This window comes from Aythya fuligula, chromosome 3 (genome assembly GCF_009819795.1).
Source record: "Aythya fuligula isolate bAytFul2 chromosome 3, bAytFul2.pri, whole genome shotgun sequence".
Lineage (NCBI taxonomy): Eukaryota > Metazoa > Chordata > Aves > Anseriformes > Anatidae > Aythya > Aythya fuligula.
Genome location: NC_045561.1, coordinates 19314112 through 19335379, shown reverse-complemented (window position 1 = coordinate 19335379; position 21268 = coordinate 19314112). Strand labels below are relative to the sequence as shown.

General features: G+C 34.3%; 1 protein-coding gene across 1 annotated transcript in view; it reads left to right on the top strand.

Annotated features, from left to right (window-relative positions):
- Positions 1-21268, top strand: part of USH2A (usherin) — a 396028-nt gene that overhangs the window by 70361 nt on the left and 304399 nt on the right. Inside the window, 5 exon segments of the mRNA XM_032183742.1 lie at positions 519-1160; positions 7160-7343; positions 12436-12599; positions 16660-16818; positions 19900-20394. Coding sequence (XP_032039633.1) covers positions 519-1160; positions 7160-7343; positions 12436-12599; positions 16660-16818; positions 19900-20394 — 1644 coding nt within the window.

Below are 21268 nucleotides of genomic sequence, written 5' to 3'. Positions count from 1 at the left end.
AAGCATTGTTCAAACCAAAGTACAGTGTTAAGTAAGTCATCAGAATAAGTCTTATATTGTCCTAGAGTATATTTAATGTTTTTAATATAGTATATAAATCTGTTATCGGAAAGGACTGAAAGCCAAGTACTATTCCCTTTATGTTGCACTGTACTACATAGGGAGAATAGTTCGTGTAAGCACTGGTTGTGCAGCAGGTGATTTTCCAGGGACGAAGGTGATTTTTTTTTTTTTTTTGGTCTTGAAATGTTGCAAAGAATCTCTTGTAGAAGTAGCTTAAATTATATTGAGATGCCAAAAGAAATGGATGAGTTCTGGAACAAACTGGAAAAGCAAACAGGTTTTTGGGATGCCACTCCTCTTCAATTAATTTGTGCAGCCCTTTCATTCCTGTTAATTATGCTAGTGAAGAATATTACACACAACTTTCCCCCAAGTATGCTTACACTATTTTTGAATTGAAATTGATGGATTTTCAGCTTTATTACTTTTATTTTTGTTACCTTTTATCTTTCCAGGTCTTAGGTGTGATAATTGCAATTTTGGATTTAAAGCTCTCAGATATTCCAATGAAGATGGATGTGAGCCTTGTTGGTGCAACAGCCATGGCTCAGTGAACCAATTTTGCAATCCTCTCACTGGGCAGTGCAATTGTAAAGAACAAGTAAAAGGACTTCACTGTGATACCTGTGTGGACAACTTTTATGGGCTAGATGTGACTGGCTGCAAGGCTTGTGAGTGTAACATTGCAGGTTCGTTTTCTGGAACAGTGTGCAATGCAAAGACAGGGCAATGTGCATGTAAACCAAATATTGGAGGAAGACGATGCAACAGATGCCTAGATGGCTACCACAAAGTACAAGACAAGCATTCCTTTGTTTGCCTGCCATGTGACTGTGATAAAGCAGGTACAGTAAATGGCTCTCTTCTTTGTGACAAATCAACAGGACAGTGTCCTTGCAAAGCTGGTGTAACTGGCCTTCAGTGCAATCAGTGCATGCTTCACACGTACAACCTCAGCATGAGCAACCTTCTTGGCTGCCAGCATTGTGACTGTGATGCTCTGGGTACATTAGCAGGAACAGTTTGTGACCATGTTTCTGGACAGTGTGTATGTCTGCCTCATCGTCAGGGGAGAAGGTGTAATGAGTGTAAGCCAGGTAAGGAAATTGAAAGAAAATCTATCTGATGTAGTAAGCTTTGTTTTGTTGCACGTTGTCATAGTTCCTCCAGTTTTAATGTGTACTTCATGTCTGACACTTCTCTGATGTCATTAATTTTGTTTATTTATTTACATTTTTTCCTAACTTTGCGAGTGAGAGGGAAGTATTAATGTCCGTATTGACATTAAATACGTATTCTATTGCCAGAGACTATATAATTTGTGTCATTACAGCACTTTTGATATGTCCAAAATATCTTATTATTGTAGATATTGGAAAACTATCCAATTCATCACAGCCAATTCACTGAATAAATTGCAGTCTAAAAGTTAAGTTAGCATAGTTTGATGACCTCATAACAAAATAGTGGTTTTGGATGGATGAGGACAAGCACTTAAGGAAGCGTAAAGCTGAGCATGGTACAGAGGAGCGGTGGACCTTAGTTTCTGGCATGGAGATAATTTGGTTGAACTCAGATGGTGCTGGCAAGTATGCTGCTCAGAAACTGTACATCTGCCTTGCTGTGTTGAGGATGTGCTGGCTTTCATGAGGACTGCTTGCAGTTTGACCCTACAAATAGCTGATAGTGCAGTTGCTGTGTGTCTGTTCAAGCTTTCATACTGTATTATTGTACACAGAGTTTAAATGTCTGTTATAAGTGGGTAGTTCTGTAGTTACACATAAATGTTTTTGTTTTAAAAAGGAGGTGGTTAAAGTGAAACTACAGGTAATATTAACCTACCTTGAATAATAATATCAAGCAGATAGATTTAGTTCATGTTAAATACATATGCAATTTGTTAAAATAGCAGGTCACATTAAAAGGTACATTATAGCTCCATTGGTTTTAATATGCCATTCAATAATTTGAACAGAGGTTAAAAAAGCTGCTTAACCTCCATTAAGTATTTTTAAAAATATTTTAATTTAAATTATTTTAGGTGCATATACTAATAAATAAGGCACTGTTCTGTTTTTCTTAGTTCCTCCTCCAGTGCTATTTGACCTGCTAACCCTCTCCAGCAGCCACTTAATCAGAGATCGGCAGAGGAGTGATGTCAAGGCTTCCCGAGTCAGCGACCGCCCTTGTCCTTGAAAAAGAAAGGCCAGGGTTTATGCAGAACTAAATGGTTTAAAAAGGTTTAATTGATAGTATGAACGGTTGATAGTATGAACAGTTTGTGGAAAAGCCTACGTGGCACTCAAAGGAATACTTCCACAATAGTTCCTGTTTAAAAAAATATATATATATATATGTATTCACACATATATTCATTTTCATAAGAATAGCATTTAACATTGCTAAGAAATAAGTGTAAACATGTATGTGCCGAACACAGAGCTCTCTTTTGTAGGTGAAAGTGTAAGTCCTTAGTACTGTAAAAGCATTGTATTACTCTTAGTATAGTATACAGTGTACTGTGTTATTTTCATTGACATTTCAGTGTTGACCCCAGTCTGAGCTGATTCCGTACTGTACTGTATCTGACTTTATATAAAATCTTTGTTAATATATTCCAAAGAAAAGTTTTCTATAAAACAGGGTTGATTATAATGAGAAAGTCGAAACACGCAGTTGAATTAGTATTGCTTGCCCCTGTCAGAAAGCTAGAAGTAAGAAAATGGTGGGGTAGATGGGGTGGGGAGGGGTGTGTTGGTGGGAAGAAAACACAACACAAAACACATCAAACCAAAATCTCATGAAATTCAGACCATAGTATCAGGTAGATCGTGACTATTGATAGAAGGACTTGTTTAATCAGAAGTGTAACAAAGAAAAAATGCAACAACAAACTTAGTAGTGGAAAAGCTGTATGATGAAATGGGAGAGGTGAATTGTATTGGACAACTTTGTGTCATAGATGTATGAAGCCTTGAAAAAATGACTGTGAAACTCCCATTTATTTTACAAAGAAAAGTATGGAAGAATTGAATTGACTTCAGGTACACTGTAGCCTTGCTTTGTTTTTTCTTGGAACAAAGATAAGAAGATGCACTCCAAGTATATATGGAGTCAACACCGCCTAATTAAAAGCACACCATTAACTTGTTTAAACTGTCATCCCTAAAACATAGTGAGGACTTCTTAAGCTAGTTTAGCTGTTGTCCTTGCAGCTAAACATTCCTAAAACATACGGAAGGCATTTCAGATTTGTGGCCTGAGTTTCCTTAGTAGAATACAGGATCTGTCTTTTTTTTTTTTTTTTTTTTTTTTAATCCTTGTATAATTAGCGATATTTAAAATAACTTTAGAAGAAAGAATTCCCCATTGTATCATACCTTCTATGTGCTTCAAGAAAATCTATGAAGTTTCCAGAAGTTACTAAAACCTTAATGCAGGAAGAGCTGTCAAGGGAGAAAAATTCAAACACAAATGCAACTTCAGGAAATCATTTTACTATGAGAATTTCCTTTTTGTAAATTGTTTGAAGAGCATTCAGACATGTGTATCATCTCATAAGCTGCATCCGTGACCTGCTGTATTCCAATTTGTTCTGACAGAAGTAACATTTTTCATAGATTTATTCATGCTTGTATACACTTTAAACTAGTTGTGTTTAAAACAAAACAGAACAAAACAAAAAAAAAAAAAAAGAGAGAGAGAAAAACTTGTTTCTAAGAGAAAACAGAACAAAAATGCAGTCTTACCTTATATATCAACTTGGTTTTGAGATGTCCTACATTGCAGAAGTAGAGATCTGATCTTCCTAACTGCTGCATAGGAGTGAACAGTTGTCTTATTCCATGACTGTCGTTCCATGCTGACTAAGATTTGCTCCACACAAATCCTCCTCAACACAGATCATAGATCTTGAATCTTCTCATCAGTGCAGCAAAGAAACAAAACAAACCAAAAAGGTATTTTTGCTTATTTGCTTAATTTATTTGCTTAATGACCACAGCTTTTCAGCTGGACATACACAGAAAAGGTGTAAACCAGAATGCAGAACATGTGGCCAGGCAAATGTATGGAGCTTTCGTGTATGTGTTGCCTCCCTTCTTGACCAGAGAAATGTGAAGCATGCAGTGACAAAATTGACGGTGTTGCTAACCATTTTACAACACAGACTGTAGTTGTAGTTAAGAAATGAGAGATGCTGATGTAGTTGATAAGCATGTATATGTGCTAAGGAATTTTTCAGGTGGTCCCTTTTCATGTAGTGGGAGAAATAATAGTATAATTAAAGAAGGAAGATGAATACTTTGCTATGACTTTCATTCTTCCTTTTGAAGAGTGTATTTGATTGACAAATGCTATCAGTTATAGTTGAATTAGAAAAAAATCTGAAAAAGAATAAGCATAATACTAGCTATATACTTAGATCTTGTAGAGATTTGCAGTGGCTGTCTTAAAATTGGAAATTGGCTCTATTATACAACAGTGGATCCTTCATAAAGCAAATTTTATGAGCCCTTCTAACCTTGCTGTAAATTTAGCTTGCATTAAGTTGTTTCTTATTCCTTCCTGCCAAATTCTAGGTGGTAGAAGTAAATAATAATAATAATAATTATGAAAAATAGTATGAATTTATCTCTTCTCTTTTTTTTTTCAATGCTTATTTAAGTTATTAATTTGCCTATACATTTTTTGGGGGGCTGGAGGGAGCATTCTCATGTTTTCACATACCTCACTTTTTCATACCTTTCTTTTTTTATTAATTGACTATTACTTGCCACTTTTAGATTTCAAGAATATCAAGAAACTCATGTAGATTTTTAGAGTGCTTGTAGAAGATTATCATAAAAAAAAAATAAGTATCAAATTCTATACTCCTCTACAGTGGTTTGGCTGTTATGACATTAGGGTATAGACATTAGAACCAGGCTGTTTAACTTGAGGCTATTGATTCTTTATACTCACAATATTTTTTCTGCTGTGACAAAAGTATATGCTATAGTGATCAGTCCTGCTTAGCTGAAATTCATTTCTATACTAGAGATCAGCTTATTTATCCACTATGGTATTTTCTTACACATCACTTCTATGCAAAACTTCTGGTGGACAAGGATCCATTGTAGCCTGCATGATTATCATTTACTACAGCTGTAAACTGGGTACCGAAGTAGTGCTTTGACCTTCTGCTGGAGTCCAGGCTTAAACTTGTTTCCTATCTTCCAGTTACATTCTTCAAGTGAAGTTCATTGTGCTCAAGAGTGACATTGCTGGGAAATGGTCTCTTCTATTTATGCACAGGATGGGTACTGTACGGTGCAGACAACTGCAGTATGAGATAATACATGCTGCCTCACTAATAACTTCAAGCTATTCAGTCTCTGTGGTGGCTCAGTTTGGGGCCTCTCTGGAATAAAGTACCAACAGCATGTTTTTTTTACGATGCGAATGTATGTTAACTGGAGACTGATATCACTTCAGTGTCCACTTGAGATTTATCTCACTGAGGACCAGAGGCTAAACTCGAACAAAGATTTGAGCAGTAAAATTCTAATGTTTTCAATTTGTTTAGTTCTTCTGCTATTTGGATATGAGCTCACAGTGCAACACTGCTATGAAGACAGAGAATACTACCCTAGGGGTGTATATATGAAGCTATCTCATGTAAGAGAAAATAAATAATAAGGCCTTGGGCAATATGACATGTTACAATACAATTTGGGGCCCTTTATTATAAAGCAGGACATCAGAAAGTTATTGGACGGTGAAAAAGGTTTGGTAAATGAGAACATGACTAAGAAGAAACTGATTGAATTTCATCTGTAGATAGGAAAGCTGTCTGACAAGTCTGTGCAAATACTGCTTACCTGTTTGACTAAAGATGGATTTTCTTCTGTTCAAGTTGTGCAATAATTAATAGTAAACAGATGACAGAGACGGAAACTCCTAACAACAGCCCTATCTTAGGTTCAGTGTTTGAAGATCAGTACTCACAGCTGACAAGTGCCAGACTAAGACTGCATCACCATTATCATTTGCATAAGTCATACACATAAAAAAAGACTATACTAGTGGTACATTATCACACAGAATTGTACAAAATGTCTTGCTTGTAATTTCATGTGAGGCTGTGAATGATGAATTACGTTCTTCAATTCTCAGCTTAGAAGTATATACAGTCTGTCTAATTGTATTTATCTGGAATGGGTTAGTTGCATGGATGAAGTTTCATTGTGAGGGGAAAGAAAAATAAATAGTATAGCTTAAATGTACCAAATATACTGTGGGAAAAGTAGGGTGAATGCTCTAGTTGATAATTTGAAATAATACAGGAACAGAAGGGTGGCATTCAGAATGAAGGCTTTTTAATAGCAGATGAGTAACTTTTTTTCAATAGTTTATTATTTACTGTGAAAGGTGTTTTTTATCTATTTATTTATTGTGTGTGTAGGATACAAGCTATGTGTTTAATAGGAGTAAAAAAAAAAAAAAAAAAAAAAAGAAAAGAAAAAAAATCACATAGACCTGGGAATACTGACTAAATATAGGCGTTTTTAAGAATCTTCCTAATGTTCCAAGGGTTCAGCCAACCACTGGCTGAGAAAGATTAAGAGACCTTCCTAAGAAAACAAATGCATTTCTTGCATTTTGCAACTGTTTAATACTGGCCATTGTCAGGGATTAGATCACAGACCAGAATACACAAATGCCTGTTCTTGCATATTACTTTTTATGCTTCTACTGCATTTGTTAGCACCTCTCATGTCCTTGGGTCTTTACTTTCCCCATCGATATGTTAATGTACTCCTCCTATTTTGCATTTGAATTTGCTCTGTCTATAACAAAGTCTGAAGATAGAGAATAAAAAATCAGAATTGGCAACTGCAGGATGAATATCATCTTTAAAAATGCCAATGACAACATTTAGAAGCTCTGTGCTGAAAAGGCTATACTGTTTTGTTTTGGGTTATATGTATTACTTAATCTTTCATTCTTTTGTTTCATCCTGGATTATAGGCAAGTTAATATCAGTCTTATTGGGTTCACTTTTTGCATCTGTTCTTATATTGTCGCTTATACAAAATCGCTTTCTCTCTTTTAGGTTTTTATTTTTCTCCATCCAGTGTCACTGGCTGTCTGCCATGCCTGTGCCATGTAGCCGGTTCAGTGAGTCAGGTTTGTGATACGCTAACTGGCCAATGTATTTGCCAAGATGCCTCTGTAACAGGACAGACATGTGAACATTGCAAAGAACATTATTTTGGATTTGATTCTGTCACAGGGAGGTGAGTGTTTTCTTTTTTACAATTCAGTTATATCATACTTTACATTTTTCTCATGGTACCTCTTTCTGAGTGACAATAAAAAGGTGCTCTACTTATAGTAAGCCTTCTTTGAATTTATGTACTCTCTGAGATTTACATGTTGTACTTTATACGTTTACTCTGTGCTTGCTTGTGAAGTAAAAAGTTTTGCCACAGATTTCAGTAGAAACAAAATGAAAGCTAATACTATCTAATGTATTAGATACTGGTAATTTTTTCATTACAATTCTGCGGTGTCCTCTGTAATGTGTCATTTTCTATGGTGTTAATCATTTACTCTTAAAATACAGGTTTTGGATTATATATAGGAAATGTAATCTGCCATTCTAATAAGCAGAATGCTTATGAAAAAATCCAGGGAGACATTTTCATGGAAAAATAAAGTAAAAAATTTACAGATATCCCTGTCTTTACAAATTTTTCAGCAGCAGTAGAAATATAGCACCTCTACTCTTAAAAATCTGTTTTTCTGAAGGTGTGTGTGTTTTTCAGGACTTAGTTATGTGCCACAGGGTGAATTGTTTATCTAATGTAACCTGGGGCCTTTACGTACAGTGAAATTATATGGATATATTCTCTGGAATGTAAGGGGTGTAAAATATATCTGTAGGTAGTGCATTGTAATTCCAACTATTGCTCTATCTTTCTCTTCCAGTGTCGTCTTTCTTGCTTAATCCCCACAATCTCAATTTTCTTTTAAATATTGTCCAGAAAGATTGCACAACTGTAATGCTATCATATTTTTATGCAGACTGATGGTGGTAATGTGTTTTCTTATGCTTAACATGTTTGCCCTTAAAAAAACAAAATTCCACAAAAAAAAGACTTAAAATGTACCATGTTCTTTCCCTTGTGCTCCTTTCCCCCAGCTACTGTGGGTAGACATGCTTTTAGGCAGTGATTATCAGTCTTGTCTGGCATATACTTGACATTATTCTGCAGATTTTTCACTTTCACTTTTATGTTACTGTCACTCATTAGGAGATTTTTAAAATTATTTTTTACTGTTGTGGGTCACAGAGGCTTCCGCTAATGGCCATAAAGTAATCTGTAGAATAAGGACTTCCTATTTTCACTTCCTGCCATTTCTAATGGTAAAGGATATAATCTGTACAATATTAAATTTCCCTTTTAAATATGTTTTCCTTATTATTACTGATCTTTTTTTTTTTTTTTTTTTTTTTTTTTTTTTTTTTTAGTTACTTGGAGTAGATTTTATTTCTTATTTTTAGTATGTGAGCGAAAGGTTTCAATGTGGAAGAAAGGAAGAAATAGCTCTCCTGAACTAGATATTGGCCCCCAATTACTTGCATTTTGAGTTGCATTCTGAAATTCAAAATCTAGAAATATCTAGATCCAGTGTAGCTCATCTTGTAAAGACAGAAGTTTTTACAGTTCTGGAATTTGAATCAGAGTTGTTTTAATGCCTTAATACTTCTTAATCCTCATGACAGTATTGAAGACTGTTCCAGTAGTACATTAACATGATTAACTTGTGTTGCATACACTTGGCTTCCTTTTGGTTAGCATCTACTCGGTCAGTGTACCTCTATTCTTCAGGCAGAAACATTTATCTACTGAAAATGGTAATCCGAGTCTCTATTAGTCTATCTTAATACATTTCTTTAACTGTTATTATCTTCTTAAAAAAGAGCAATATGCTTTTTCTTTCTTTGTGAAGTTACGAAGCAATTTAAACCATCCTGGCTCTTAGTGTCTTTTAAGGATTCTACAGTAACAGAATAAAAAGGGTATGAGTTATCTGTAGTGGCAAAGACATATCTGTCTTAGCACAATAGCAGAAAAGAAGCAGAAGTGGTGATACACAGAAACTGTGAGTCTTTAAAATTCTATGAGCCTTAGAAGAAATCAACACACATATACATTCCTCTGTGATGTTCTTAAGATAAAACAGGAACTCCATATTTTTTAATGCATTTCAGCTTATGAAGCAGGAAAATTTCCTTGGCAATCAGGGAATTAGAGATTCTGGGTGTTTGCAGTGGTCTGAACAGATCTGTAATGATTATGGGCATTGTTACGCATTTGAAATTACTTATCTCTGTATTGTTTACTATAATGAACAGGTCAATGAACATCACAAATTGTTTATCTATCTATATATATATCTTGACAGATTACTGTTTATGAAATCCATTTAGCAAGTGAAGTTTTCCCATAAGGATGAAAAATGAAGATTTTAAACAGATTGCTGGAGAGGCTCTAACTGCACCTAGAGAGTCAATGTAATAAAGGTTTCTCTATATTAATATTACAAAAACCATTTATCCTCACAAAATCAATATTGCAATTCATCTTGGCCCGACATTTCTCTATCCATGTTTTAAAGTCCGTTTTCTTTGATTATATGTAATTCTCATTTAATAAATCTCAAATATATTTGACTCAGAGTATCCTGATGAAGTAGCATTTAACAAGAACGCTGAAAATATTCCTTACATGATTAAAAGTTTAAAAGAATTAATTTTTCTCTTTTTAATTGAATGACTCCTTAACCATGAACTGTGAATGAAAACAAAGCCAGTTCTACCATTCTGCTGTTAGAGAAAACAATGTATGTGGCATCTTGACCCTAAAAATAAATGTGGGCAACCCTATGGAACTGGATATGATGACGTGCTTGCTGTTTACAGGATCAGGACCCTAATTCAGTACAGGTGGAGAAAGGGAGCCTACACTTTAGAAGAAAATACAACTATTTCAAGTGAAAAGAAGCAGCCCCACCCTATCAGGCAGTGGAAAGTATTACTGTGAATGTAGGTGTATGCGAGTTTGATTGTCTCATGTGAATGATAATGAAAACTGGGATACTCAGGGGGCCCTGATTTGTGCAGCAATATACAGGAGAGTAGAAAGAAAAGCTTGTGCTTGTCTCATACTGTTTATATACTGAGACTATTTTGTTACTCCCCAACTATATGCAATAAATATCATATAATCAAATTATGAAATAATAAAATATTTCATCGCTGAGCAAATAATTGTGCCTTCTTTCTTTCTATAACTAATCCATTTTTTTAAGTTATGGCATTTAAATAGTCTAAACAAAACCTCTATTTGAAGGGGGATTTGGATGCACTGTCTACAGATGAAAAGACTTAATACAGTTTGAAAAAATTGCCCTTTTCTCTTGACTATAAAAGAGCACAAACTACAGTACAGTGGTTTCCAAGAGAAAATGTATTTTATTTATTCCCAAAGGGATATTAGTCCATAAAACAAATTTGCAGCTTATTTTGCAGCTTTAGCTTTTATCAGCCTTTTTAAGGGTGTTGAATGATTACCCAGGAGATCACACAACACAAGCTGCTGTGGAGTAAAGGAACTCTAATACAGATAGCTCTGTGATGGGTAGAAAATATATGTGAAGAGTTTTCTTAAACTTGTTTAAAAATCTGTCACATTTAATGTCTATTTCACTGATTATTGACCTGAATTTTCGTGTCCTAATGTGAAAACAGTTTCCACCACCCCTTCCATTTTCCTTTGTCGTTAAAAGCCAACACCTAAACGGTAACTGAACTCACTTTTATTTCTGCCTCCATACAGATAGGAAGAGATAGGCCAAAGTGACAGTGATAACTGGAAAAAAAAAGTGAAGTAAATTGTGTAAAGGCACCTCCACCTACTTCCTCAGATCTGGTGAAATTGGTCAAGGGGAGATAAGCAGAAAATAAACAAACAATTCTAATCTAGTCTTAGAGCTAGCAGAGCAGAGGAGAAGTGGCAGGGCTACCTCTCCCTCAGATTCTTCCAAGGTCTTTCTGCTGTTTCATCATCTTAGGACCTGGTGCCTGGAGTAATATAAGAATCCCTCTAGGCTAATATTGTTTAGGCTTGAAAATGGGACTCAATTTTGCAGCTTAGGACAAGGGGAGTGATGTGCAGATTTTCTAGCATGTTTTAGCTGCACTGTACAGTCCAAAATTTCTCCCAGTTCTTGATTTTTCAAAACTCTTTTAAATTATACTCTAAAGTTCAATGTTTTATTTGCCATTGTTGACTTTTTCTGCTACAACAAATAATAGTAGTCTGTGGATATTATAAAAGTAGTTGCAGTAAAGAAAAAAATGCTTTGCTTAACTTCTGAGATTTTGCAAGTCTTTGAATATTTGCATAATCTGTCATTGGTATCCCTGCTTTAAATGAGTGTCAGTGGGGAAATAATATAGCAAGTGAAAAACAAGTTGATTGAGAGACGTTCCACATGCAAAAAACAAAGCATAAATTAGTGCTGAAAGTGTTGTACTGATGCCACAGAGATTTACAGAATTGAAATGTGGCATTTTTATGAACTGATGCTTATATATATATATAATATATATATATTTAATTTAACAAATACCTTAATTTAAACATCTAGTGTAAGTATCCTTTTAAGTTAATTCCATTTTGTCTATCAGGCAGCAAAGGAAATGTGCTTTCTGTTATAATAAGTTTTGCTTATCTTTGCATTTTTTACTATTTTGATCTGATATTTTTTTCTCCACTCTTGTCTTCGTATTCTTTCTGCTTTATCTGCAGTGGTTTATTTTTGCAACTTCAAGTTGCCTCTGTTATAATAAATTATTAACTAATTTTCATTTTCAACAAAAGACTAGTTTACTTTAAATTAGAAAGTTGCCTATTTTGTGCAGAAACCTGTGAAACTGGTAGCACATGTAACCCTGAACTCTAGTTGTGCAAAAAAAGGTTCATGGGTAAGCATTGCAAGACTGAGTACATAATGTGGTTATTACCAAACATCATTATGCATTTGATGTGTGGATCAATGTATTTAATAGATCTTTAATTTTGAGCAGTTTTCGTATAAATCAGAACATTATTCTGGCATTGAGGTTTTAATTTTTATAATGGGCACCTTTTTTAAAGTTACTTTTTTATCAGGCTAATGAATTTTCTGCTGTGTTTCAGGCTATTTCACTGTTTATGATTTTTGTGTTACACAAGAATCTTTTAAACAAAATCCTACTGTGCTTAACTGAAGTGCTAATGTGTTGTGATCACTTCCTTGATTTGTTTTTGTTTATAGATGTCAGCACTGTAATTGTCATCCTGCAGGAGCCATTAGTGCAACTTGTCATCTTGTTACTGGACAGTGTGTTTGTAAACAGTTTGTAACTGGCTTGAAATGTGACAACTGTGCTCCTGATGCTAGTAATTTGGATGTCCACAACCTATTTGGCTGCAGTAAAAGTAAGTGGATGTTAGGTCTTAAAAAACATGTATTTCAAATTAATGTTTCATTATCGATTTTGTGAGCATTAAAATAGTTTATTTATATTATTAAAATAGTATATTTCTTGCCCTTAGTTTAGGTATTTTTCATGATTGTGAAAAACAATCATTTTTTCATTATTGTTTTTCATGATTAGGTGTTCTTAGGAGTGTTTTCTGTTGTGATGTAAAGACTGCTTAGTATTATACACACAGCTTACACTTACCAGTCTAGCCCACTTGAGAAGTAATGGCCCATAAGTCCCTTGCACTTCCTACCACTTTCCTTGCAATGGCAAAAGTATAGTCCACCTTTTAGTCACATTAATAGAATAGTACTTTTACAGCTTACAGCTTAGCCCCCTGTCTTGCCATTGACAGGAGGCAGAAGTCTTGCCTTCTGGTCAGAAAATCACAAGATTTGTGATTAATTCAAAATCTGCTCCTCAGTGCAACATTACTATGCCTGTCTCCTCATGGAGTTGTTTTTTGTTGTTGTTGTTGTCCCGCCAGTTTGGAAAAATATGTGATGTGGAGCATCATAAACTGGGATGTGCGAGTCTGAGCTAATGCTGTGTTGATGGCCACATCCTGAGTTGTACTGAGTCATGTTGCAATGGAACACCTGCACTTCCACCTTTGCAGGAAGTCTGGATGTGAAGCGATGGCAAGACTTTGTCGTAGCTGGTCAAAACTGAATGTTCTGATTTGCTCACTGGTCCACTGTCTCTATACTGGCAGGGATTTTAAAGAAGGAGAGGAAAGGTGTATTTAATAAGAAGATTCATATTTTAAGTTGTCTTCAACTCTGTGTTTGGAAAAAAGCTTTGAGGGCATCATACCATGGAGTGCCAAACTCTATGGATAGGACCTGAGCTAATTGTGAAAAAGTTGTGCTGTGTCTCTGTGGTACGCTCTACTGCCGTATGCAGTTAACAGCCCAGTCTTAAAAGTCTCATAACCAGTTAATGAGGTACTCTGCAGATGCTAATTGGTCATTTCTGTTAGCAGACCTAATTGATAATGGCCTGACCAGACGTATAGTGAGAGTTAGCTCATGTAGCCATGTGTAATGCAACAACAAGTTTAGATATTCCCAAGTAATCTCTGCAGTGTGTTTCTGGATCCTCTTTCAACAAAATACATCTCTGTATTTTGCACAGGCATCTAGGCATGATATATCATTGTGATATGCACATACTGTGGACTTGCAAGTAGAGATGTATATGCACAAAGAATTTGTTTACAAGGACCCTTTGATTCTTGTTTGGATTGTAAATCCCTTTGAATTCTGATTAATATATATAGCAGAATGCATAATACTATAAATGGGATAGAACAACGGTAATGTTTCAGAGGTGATTGTTCTCAAAGTTTGGAATTGTTTAAGATACAATTTTGTATTGTTCTTCCCTTTACTCTTCTGTAGAACATACAGTGTCTGTTCACTGTACAGATAGTTGATTGGTTGTTGTTTCTTTTAAAAATGTAGGATGTTTCAACTGAATGTATAATAATAATAATATATGTCACTTTTATGATGCTGTTCATCTTCAAAGTGCTTTACAAACATAAACCAACCTACTTATTTATGTTGGGATATACATTGGATAAAGGTCAATGGCAATTCAACTATAAAATTGATTAATAATAACATGACATAGATAAATAATATCACAGATTTTAGTTAGAAAAAATACATCGTCAGTATTCTAAATGACATGCGGAGTCCTCTTCTGGACATAAGTGATATAGCAATTGCTGTCTTTTGATTATTCATACCAAAATACTTGTTGCATGGATAAAGAACTTTGACTTGCTTTGATATTTGTGATTATTTTCATAACAATACAGTATTTTTTTATACACATCTTTACTTGTCTTTCCTTTTAATAGCAAATGTAAGCTGCTATCACTATGCAACTAATATTTTTTAATGTAGAGACCTATTTTCAGTTTTTCTGCTCAACAATATCTTAGACACACCATAAACAATTCTGAAATACAATACTTTGCTTACACATCGAAAATGTAAAACAGCAAATATGGGAGCAATATGTGATAGTGAGAGACTACTCACCGGAAAATAAAGGTTATGCCAGTAAGTTTGATTGCTCTGGTATTTTATGCATGTATTATATGGAGGGAAACCTTCCAAAAATGTCAGGGATTTAGGATTCTTAAACTTGACTGCTGTAGACTCTTTAACATATATTCACTTCATAACTCAGCTGAACTCAAAAACTTTAGACTGGCAGCAAAACAACGTATGCTTTCTAATTGGGGATGAAGGTTGTGTCCTGTTCAATGCAATGGATTCTAGAAATATTTTCTGCTATTTCTTGGCTGAGATACTGCAGAAGGAAAAGGGTTTTTCATTATCGTACTCTAAGTAAAGAGCTTCAACTCATATTTTATATATATGTTTAAAAACCCATATGTAATGACACCCGCTGATGTTGGCGTAATTCTCTACATCTATCACTTGTGTGAATTGAGGTCCTCGTGTCATTTCCCATTTGTAACTTCACTCTTTGCTTCTTTTCTCCTGTTAGTTTGACTGAACAGATTTTGATAATTATCTTTTGGTGATTTGTGTACATTAAGCAAATATCCACACAACAGAGATGATGATCATTTGTAAATAAAAGGAGAATGACAATCATTTATAAATAGAAGGAGAAAAAAATAATGAAAATCTATATGCTTCTAATGTTTCTATTTCTAGGGAGAAAGGGATGGTTTTGTATCTAGTACATGGTAGCTTGCTCCATGTATTGATTTCTGTACTTCCCCCCAATATTCTGGGCAAAATGTTGTCCTGTAGATCCCTTGTTTTTCCCTCCCTTGGCAAAGAGGGTAGGGAAATAGCACAGTCTGACTTTGAGTCAACCTATAGCAATTACTAGCTGCCAAAGGAGACCAGAGTTGTTCAGTACTAATGCATAGTATAGGGAAGGTACGAGAGTAATGCTGTCACGTATAACACAGCGAGTGGGGATCTCATAGCAGGATACGGACTCATGCTCTGAGTTAAATAACATAAATGTATTTATGTGCACATAAATGTATGGATATATAGGTGTCTATGAATATATATATTTTTTTCTGAGTGATAGCCACATCTTATAAAGAACCATGATCATACATTTGAATTTGAAGGGACATGGAAGAAACTTTGACCAGCTTTCTAATAGTGTGAGACTTTTGGCCAGAGAACTTCAGGCTTGTTTATGTCTTTACAGATAGTAGTGCAATTAAGTAACATTTTTTCTGAAGTTAATGGAGGTGATAGCAGAGTAATATTTTGGTAAATAAGAATTTCAAGCCTATTTCTTAAAATGTTAAGATGCCTCACTCTCATTGATTTATAATTTCATTGGAAACAAATAGAAGTAAATTGCCTAAATAAAATAATTGCCTTCACAATCTGCCCCTGTGTTTTATGTCAGTTAATTAGATAGGCATATTGTAACACTTCAGTAAAATGTGTAGTTAGTTAGACTTTTCATTTCTGTTCTATTAGAGGAAGTTTATGCCAGGCCTATGCTAAAATTGAATGAATCCTCTGAAAAAAAAAAAAAATTATAATTGAACTATAGACTCCAGTAATGTGACCAGATAAATATGTTCCCTTTTTATAGTAGTCTTGAAATATATTTGGCTAAAAAAAAAAAAAAAGAAAAAGAAAAAAAGGCAGAAAAAAGTGGTTTTGGAAAATTGTGGTGTATTTGCTTTAATTTTGGGGAGCAGGAATTAAGGGCAGGAATTAATTTGTCATTTGTTTTAATGTGTACGTTTGTTTGATGTACTTGGATAACAAGCTTTCTTGGAGAGTGTTTGGATGGATCAGTTCCATTTATGAATGTCTTGCCTGGGTGATTGTATGTTTACATACAGCTTTTCTTTGAAGAAAAAATACCTTTTTCTTTATGCTTTTATTTATTTGTGTAATTATTGATTACATTCATTATTAAATACTCTGTTTTTTGTTTTTTTTTTTTTTTTTTTTTTTTTTTTTTTAATATATGTGTTTTAGCTCCATTACAGCAACCACCTCCTACAGGAGAAGTTCTCAATTCCTCTGTTATCAGTCTTTCATGGAATTCTCCAGACTCTCCAAATTCTAACCGGCTTACATATCTACTGTATAGAGATGAGACTGAAATTTATGCAGTAGAAGACTATTACCCCTATAGTAAGTATTTATAAGATGACATCAAAGTTTTTGTGTATGTGCAAATGTGTATATATTTGTATAATTTTCTTAATTATTTCTGCCTCCTGTCATTATCATCCTTTGTGATTTTTAATACTTTAACTTCCTTTAGTGTTATTAATGTTTCTTGAAAGAAATTAACACCCTGGACAAAAATCAGTAAAGTGAATCATACAAAATGGCTGATAATTTTTTACTTTTGAATCTAAAACACCTTACTAAAAGCATTCCCTGTGAAAATACACAGGCTATAAAATCTAAGAGAGGCACTGCTAAAATCCTGGATAAAGAATTGGGGTGAATGGAATAGACCATAAAGTGCTTAAACTTTTTTTTTTTTTTTTTTTTTTTTAAATCCTCCTGGTTTTAAACTGTTAACAGATTAGGAAAGCTTTTTATGGTCTAACTTTTAGCACCTTTTGTTAAGCTATCAGTGTAGTTCCTGGTTTGCCTTTTGCAGCACCACTTTCTTGATGTTGAGGCTTGCAAAGGGATCCTCAGAAGGCAGTCCTCAAGGATTTTGCACTCTGTCCTAGATGGAAAGGCTGTTTTGTGCTAATATTGATCCTCTTATCAAAGAAAAGAAGATTTGGATTCTGATTTTACATATATACTCTACACAAGTGTTTTTTAAAAGGATAGGTATGGTTTAATACCCCTAAACTTAGATTTCCCTTCTAGCAGCTTCTTTGCTGCATATTCATACCAAAAGAGCTTCAGTATTTTTCAGAAGTTAAGACTTTCTAATTGTTGGTATGTACCCTGCAGTATGTGTGGGAGAAAGACTTATACAGTGAAATAAGGTTCATAAGGTTTATCTATTTTTTTTTTTTTTTTAATGTTCTGGTGCATTCTGCTTTGTTACAATTGATTACTGCATGTAATCAATTGGCTTATGCTTGAATGGGATACTCTGCAGTATGTACTGTGAAGGAAGGTATGCAATCCATGCATGGGATTAACTGACTGAGAGGAGAAAAAGAAAAATTATAATAATAGAAAAAAAAGAAAATAAAAAGTAAAACAAATAGAAAATATGCCAATCCCTTATTTGCTTTAAAAGTCTAAATTTAGTAAAAAAATGTTGTTATTTCAAAAGTGACACTATTATATATTTTCTTGTCTTAAATTTGTGCTCTGTAATGTAATAAACTCAGAGTGCATTATTAAGGATGTTATTTCATGACTCCACTTACGTACTTTATAGAGTGAAAAAATCTGAATATCATTATCTGGATAATGAAACTGTTTCTACTTAATAAAATGTTTCTACTTAATAAAACTTTCAATTTCTGAAAACAGATTTGGTTTAAAAAGGCATTTTTGACATTTTCTGGCAAAGAATCTAATTACTTTCTAAAAATTAAATTCTAAAAATTTAATTAATTTCTAATTAATGATGTGAAATCATCTGCTGGCCTTTGAATGCCAAAAATACTTTGTTAATGCTATCAGAACTTTGTTTTATTTTAAGAAAAATTAGTTTATTACTTTTTTTCTCAGTATATCATGGAATTTAGAATGTTTATGATATATCCTGTGAATGCAACAGGATAATGAATGTTACTTTATAACTAAATGAGAGTTTTATAGAAACACTGAACTTTCCAAGGAAAAAATAAGAATAATCCTCTAAACTGTACTGGAGATCTGGCTGATACTATTGTAAAATGCCTAATTAAAACACTGTTTTGCTAACTGCTCTCAGAAACCTCAGTAGATACCAGTCTGTCTTAAGGCTAAAATGAAATACTTGCTCTAAAATGTGGGGGGAAAAGGGTACTTAAGATTCTAACTCCAAATCACACAGGTTCTAGCTTTATTTTTATTTTTTATTTTTTTATTTTTATTTTTTAATTTGTTTATTTTTATCTAGCCTATATTCCTATCAAAATAAAACTTACCACCTAGTTATCAATTGTTCATCAGCATTGAAAAAACTTGCTGAATTCAATCCAGTGTCTTGTAATGCACACAGATATTGCAAAAGCCACTACTGCTGCTGGCAGAGCCATTTTGGAACCTTGCCTAAAGTACTAGGGTTTAAAAGAGTAGAAGATGAGAGTACCCAGTCCCTTTACTGCTGAACTCCATTGACAAGTTTGTGATCATGTGTGTAGTTAATGTGCTTTAAGCAATTACTGGGGCTGCTGCTGCTTTTGTACTACAATGCCAAAGACTGAATATCTAGCAATACAGATTATTCTGTGGTGGTCTTTATGTTGTACTTAGGGCTGTCTTGCTTGTGCAGATGTACGGAGAGGACTGAGATCTGGCCTCTCCTTTTGCTTTGAAGAAGTTTTCAGAGTATCCATGCTGTAGCATATAATATACTGTTCACTGTTTCTTAAACCAAAACTATGTATGACATCAGTTGTATATAAATTCATATTGTGCCATGGCTGGTCATAGGCTAAGATGCCTAGCTGCTTCTAGGATATACCTGAGAGGTATTCGTGGTCATGGCTGCTAAAAAGCTATCTAACATAATGGAAAGTGAGAGGTGAGGAAGGTAAATACAGGCTTCAGACCTTTTTAATAAGTATTTGCACTTCTGTTTCATTCTTCATCCAAGATCAAGTGCTTTACAAATGAACTATTAAGCACTGTTTTAGAAGTGAGGACATGAAAGCATAGAAAGGTCAAATATGTGGTCTTATTCTATGAAATAAATGAAAAAAGAGGTGTAAAATTTCATGGATTTTTTTTCTATATCAGCTCCACTAATACTGATGCTGATTTACATTTGAAATCATTATTTCCAAGCAAAGGATGAATAATAAGATAATTGTACTAATCTTGTTCATGATGAAAGCAGGAACTAGGAGGAATTCAGTGGAAAATCTGTTTCTCTGGTGTTGGCAATGTACATTGGGAGATTTAAAAAAAAAAAATAAAAACTGAGAAGTTACGATGATCATGATGATCTCAAGAAGAGTGTGCAAACGTGCATAAATATCTTACATATTGAGCTTGTTGGAAGGACCTTAAGTATACAAAATAAGATTTTTTAAAAATGTGTTAGACTGATAAAATTTTCTTCTCACCTGTTTGTTTTAGGTATTCAGACCTTCATTGATAGCACCTTATCTCCATATACCTTCTATTCCTACTACATCCAAACCAGCAACATTCACGGTTCTACTAGAAGTGCCTCAGTGACATACAGAACAAAGTCTGGGACACCTACAGGAAACTTGAACTTAACTCCAGTCTTTCCTGTTAGTCACCACTCTGTTTTGCTTTACTGGACAGCCCCATCAAATGACTCTGGGCCCATAGAGAAATACATTTTGATGTGTACTGGCTTGGTTGATCTTCAGCCTTGTGGCCAGTATGAAGGCTTAAAAACTTCAGCAATTATTTGGAATCTCATGCCATTTACCAAGTATGTTTTTTCTGTGCAAGCTTGTACTTCTGGAGGTTGCTTAAAGGGCCAGCCAGTGACAGTAATTACTGCACAAGCTCCTCCAGAAGGGCTACTCCCACCGGTTATAAAAACCATCAGCTCTACAGAACTGTCTGTGGAATGGTCACCACCTGTGAAACCAAATGGTAGGACATATATTTATTTTCACAAGTCAAAAATTTTGCAAAGAAAAATCAGTATTTTTCTCTAATTTGATTAGAATATCCTTAGCTGTGGGACATAAACTGAGAATAAAGTAAGGAATCATCTGAATTTGCCTGACACCACTAAATGTAGTCTTGGAGTCTGTTTTGTTGTTTTGGAATCTAGAATACCGATGTGCTGGGTTCAGGATTTAGGCCTTAGATTCAGGATTTAGCCCTTAGTGGCATCTGCTGCATCAGAAAAAGCACATTTATAATTAAACATTTACAGTAAAATTAATTTTTTCCTAATTTGCCAAATAGGCTAGTTCAGACAGATGTGTGATATTGCTGCATAAAGCATAAACAAGCAGGCAATAGTTATGAAAAGAATCTAAAAATTAACAGAGAAATCTGTTTTTAAAACCATTTGTCATGTGTTGTAACTAATTCTATTACCAGTGTAACTTTGTTAGGGATTATGCTATTGCCAAGAGTTGCTGGTCTAACTTGCCTAATAATATTTTAGGTTTTTGAATCTGAGAACACAGCTGTTGTAGGATACTTTTGTGATGCCACGAATTTTACTGGTAAACACTTTATCTCTTGATATACATGCCATCGAGCTTTGTGATCTTGCACTTACAAGCACTAATATTTGTGCATTCTAAACCAAGCCTGTTTATCTCTTCACAAAATGAGCCTATTTCTCCGTTCCCAAAATGAGCAGGTGTGTATTGGGGGCTTAGCATTCTCTATGAACATTTTTGCTAGCTTTTACCAGGTGAGACAGGAAGAATGCCTCTAAGTTTTTAGAAATGCCATTCCTATAAGACAGGCCATGAAAATGTCTGTCAATACTTGTGCATCAATAAGT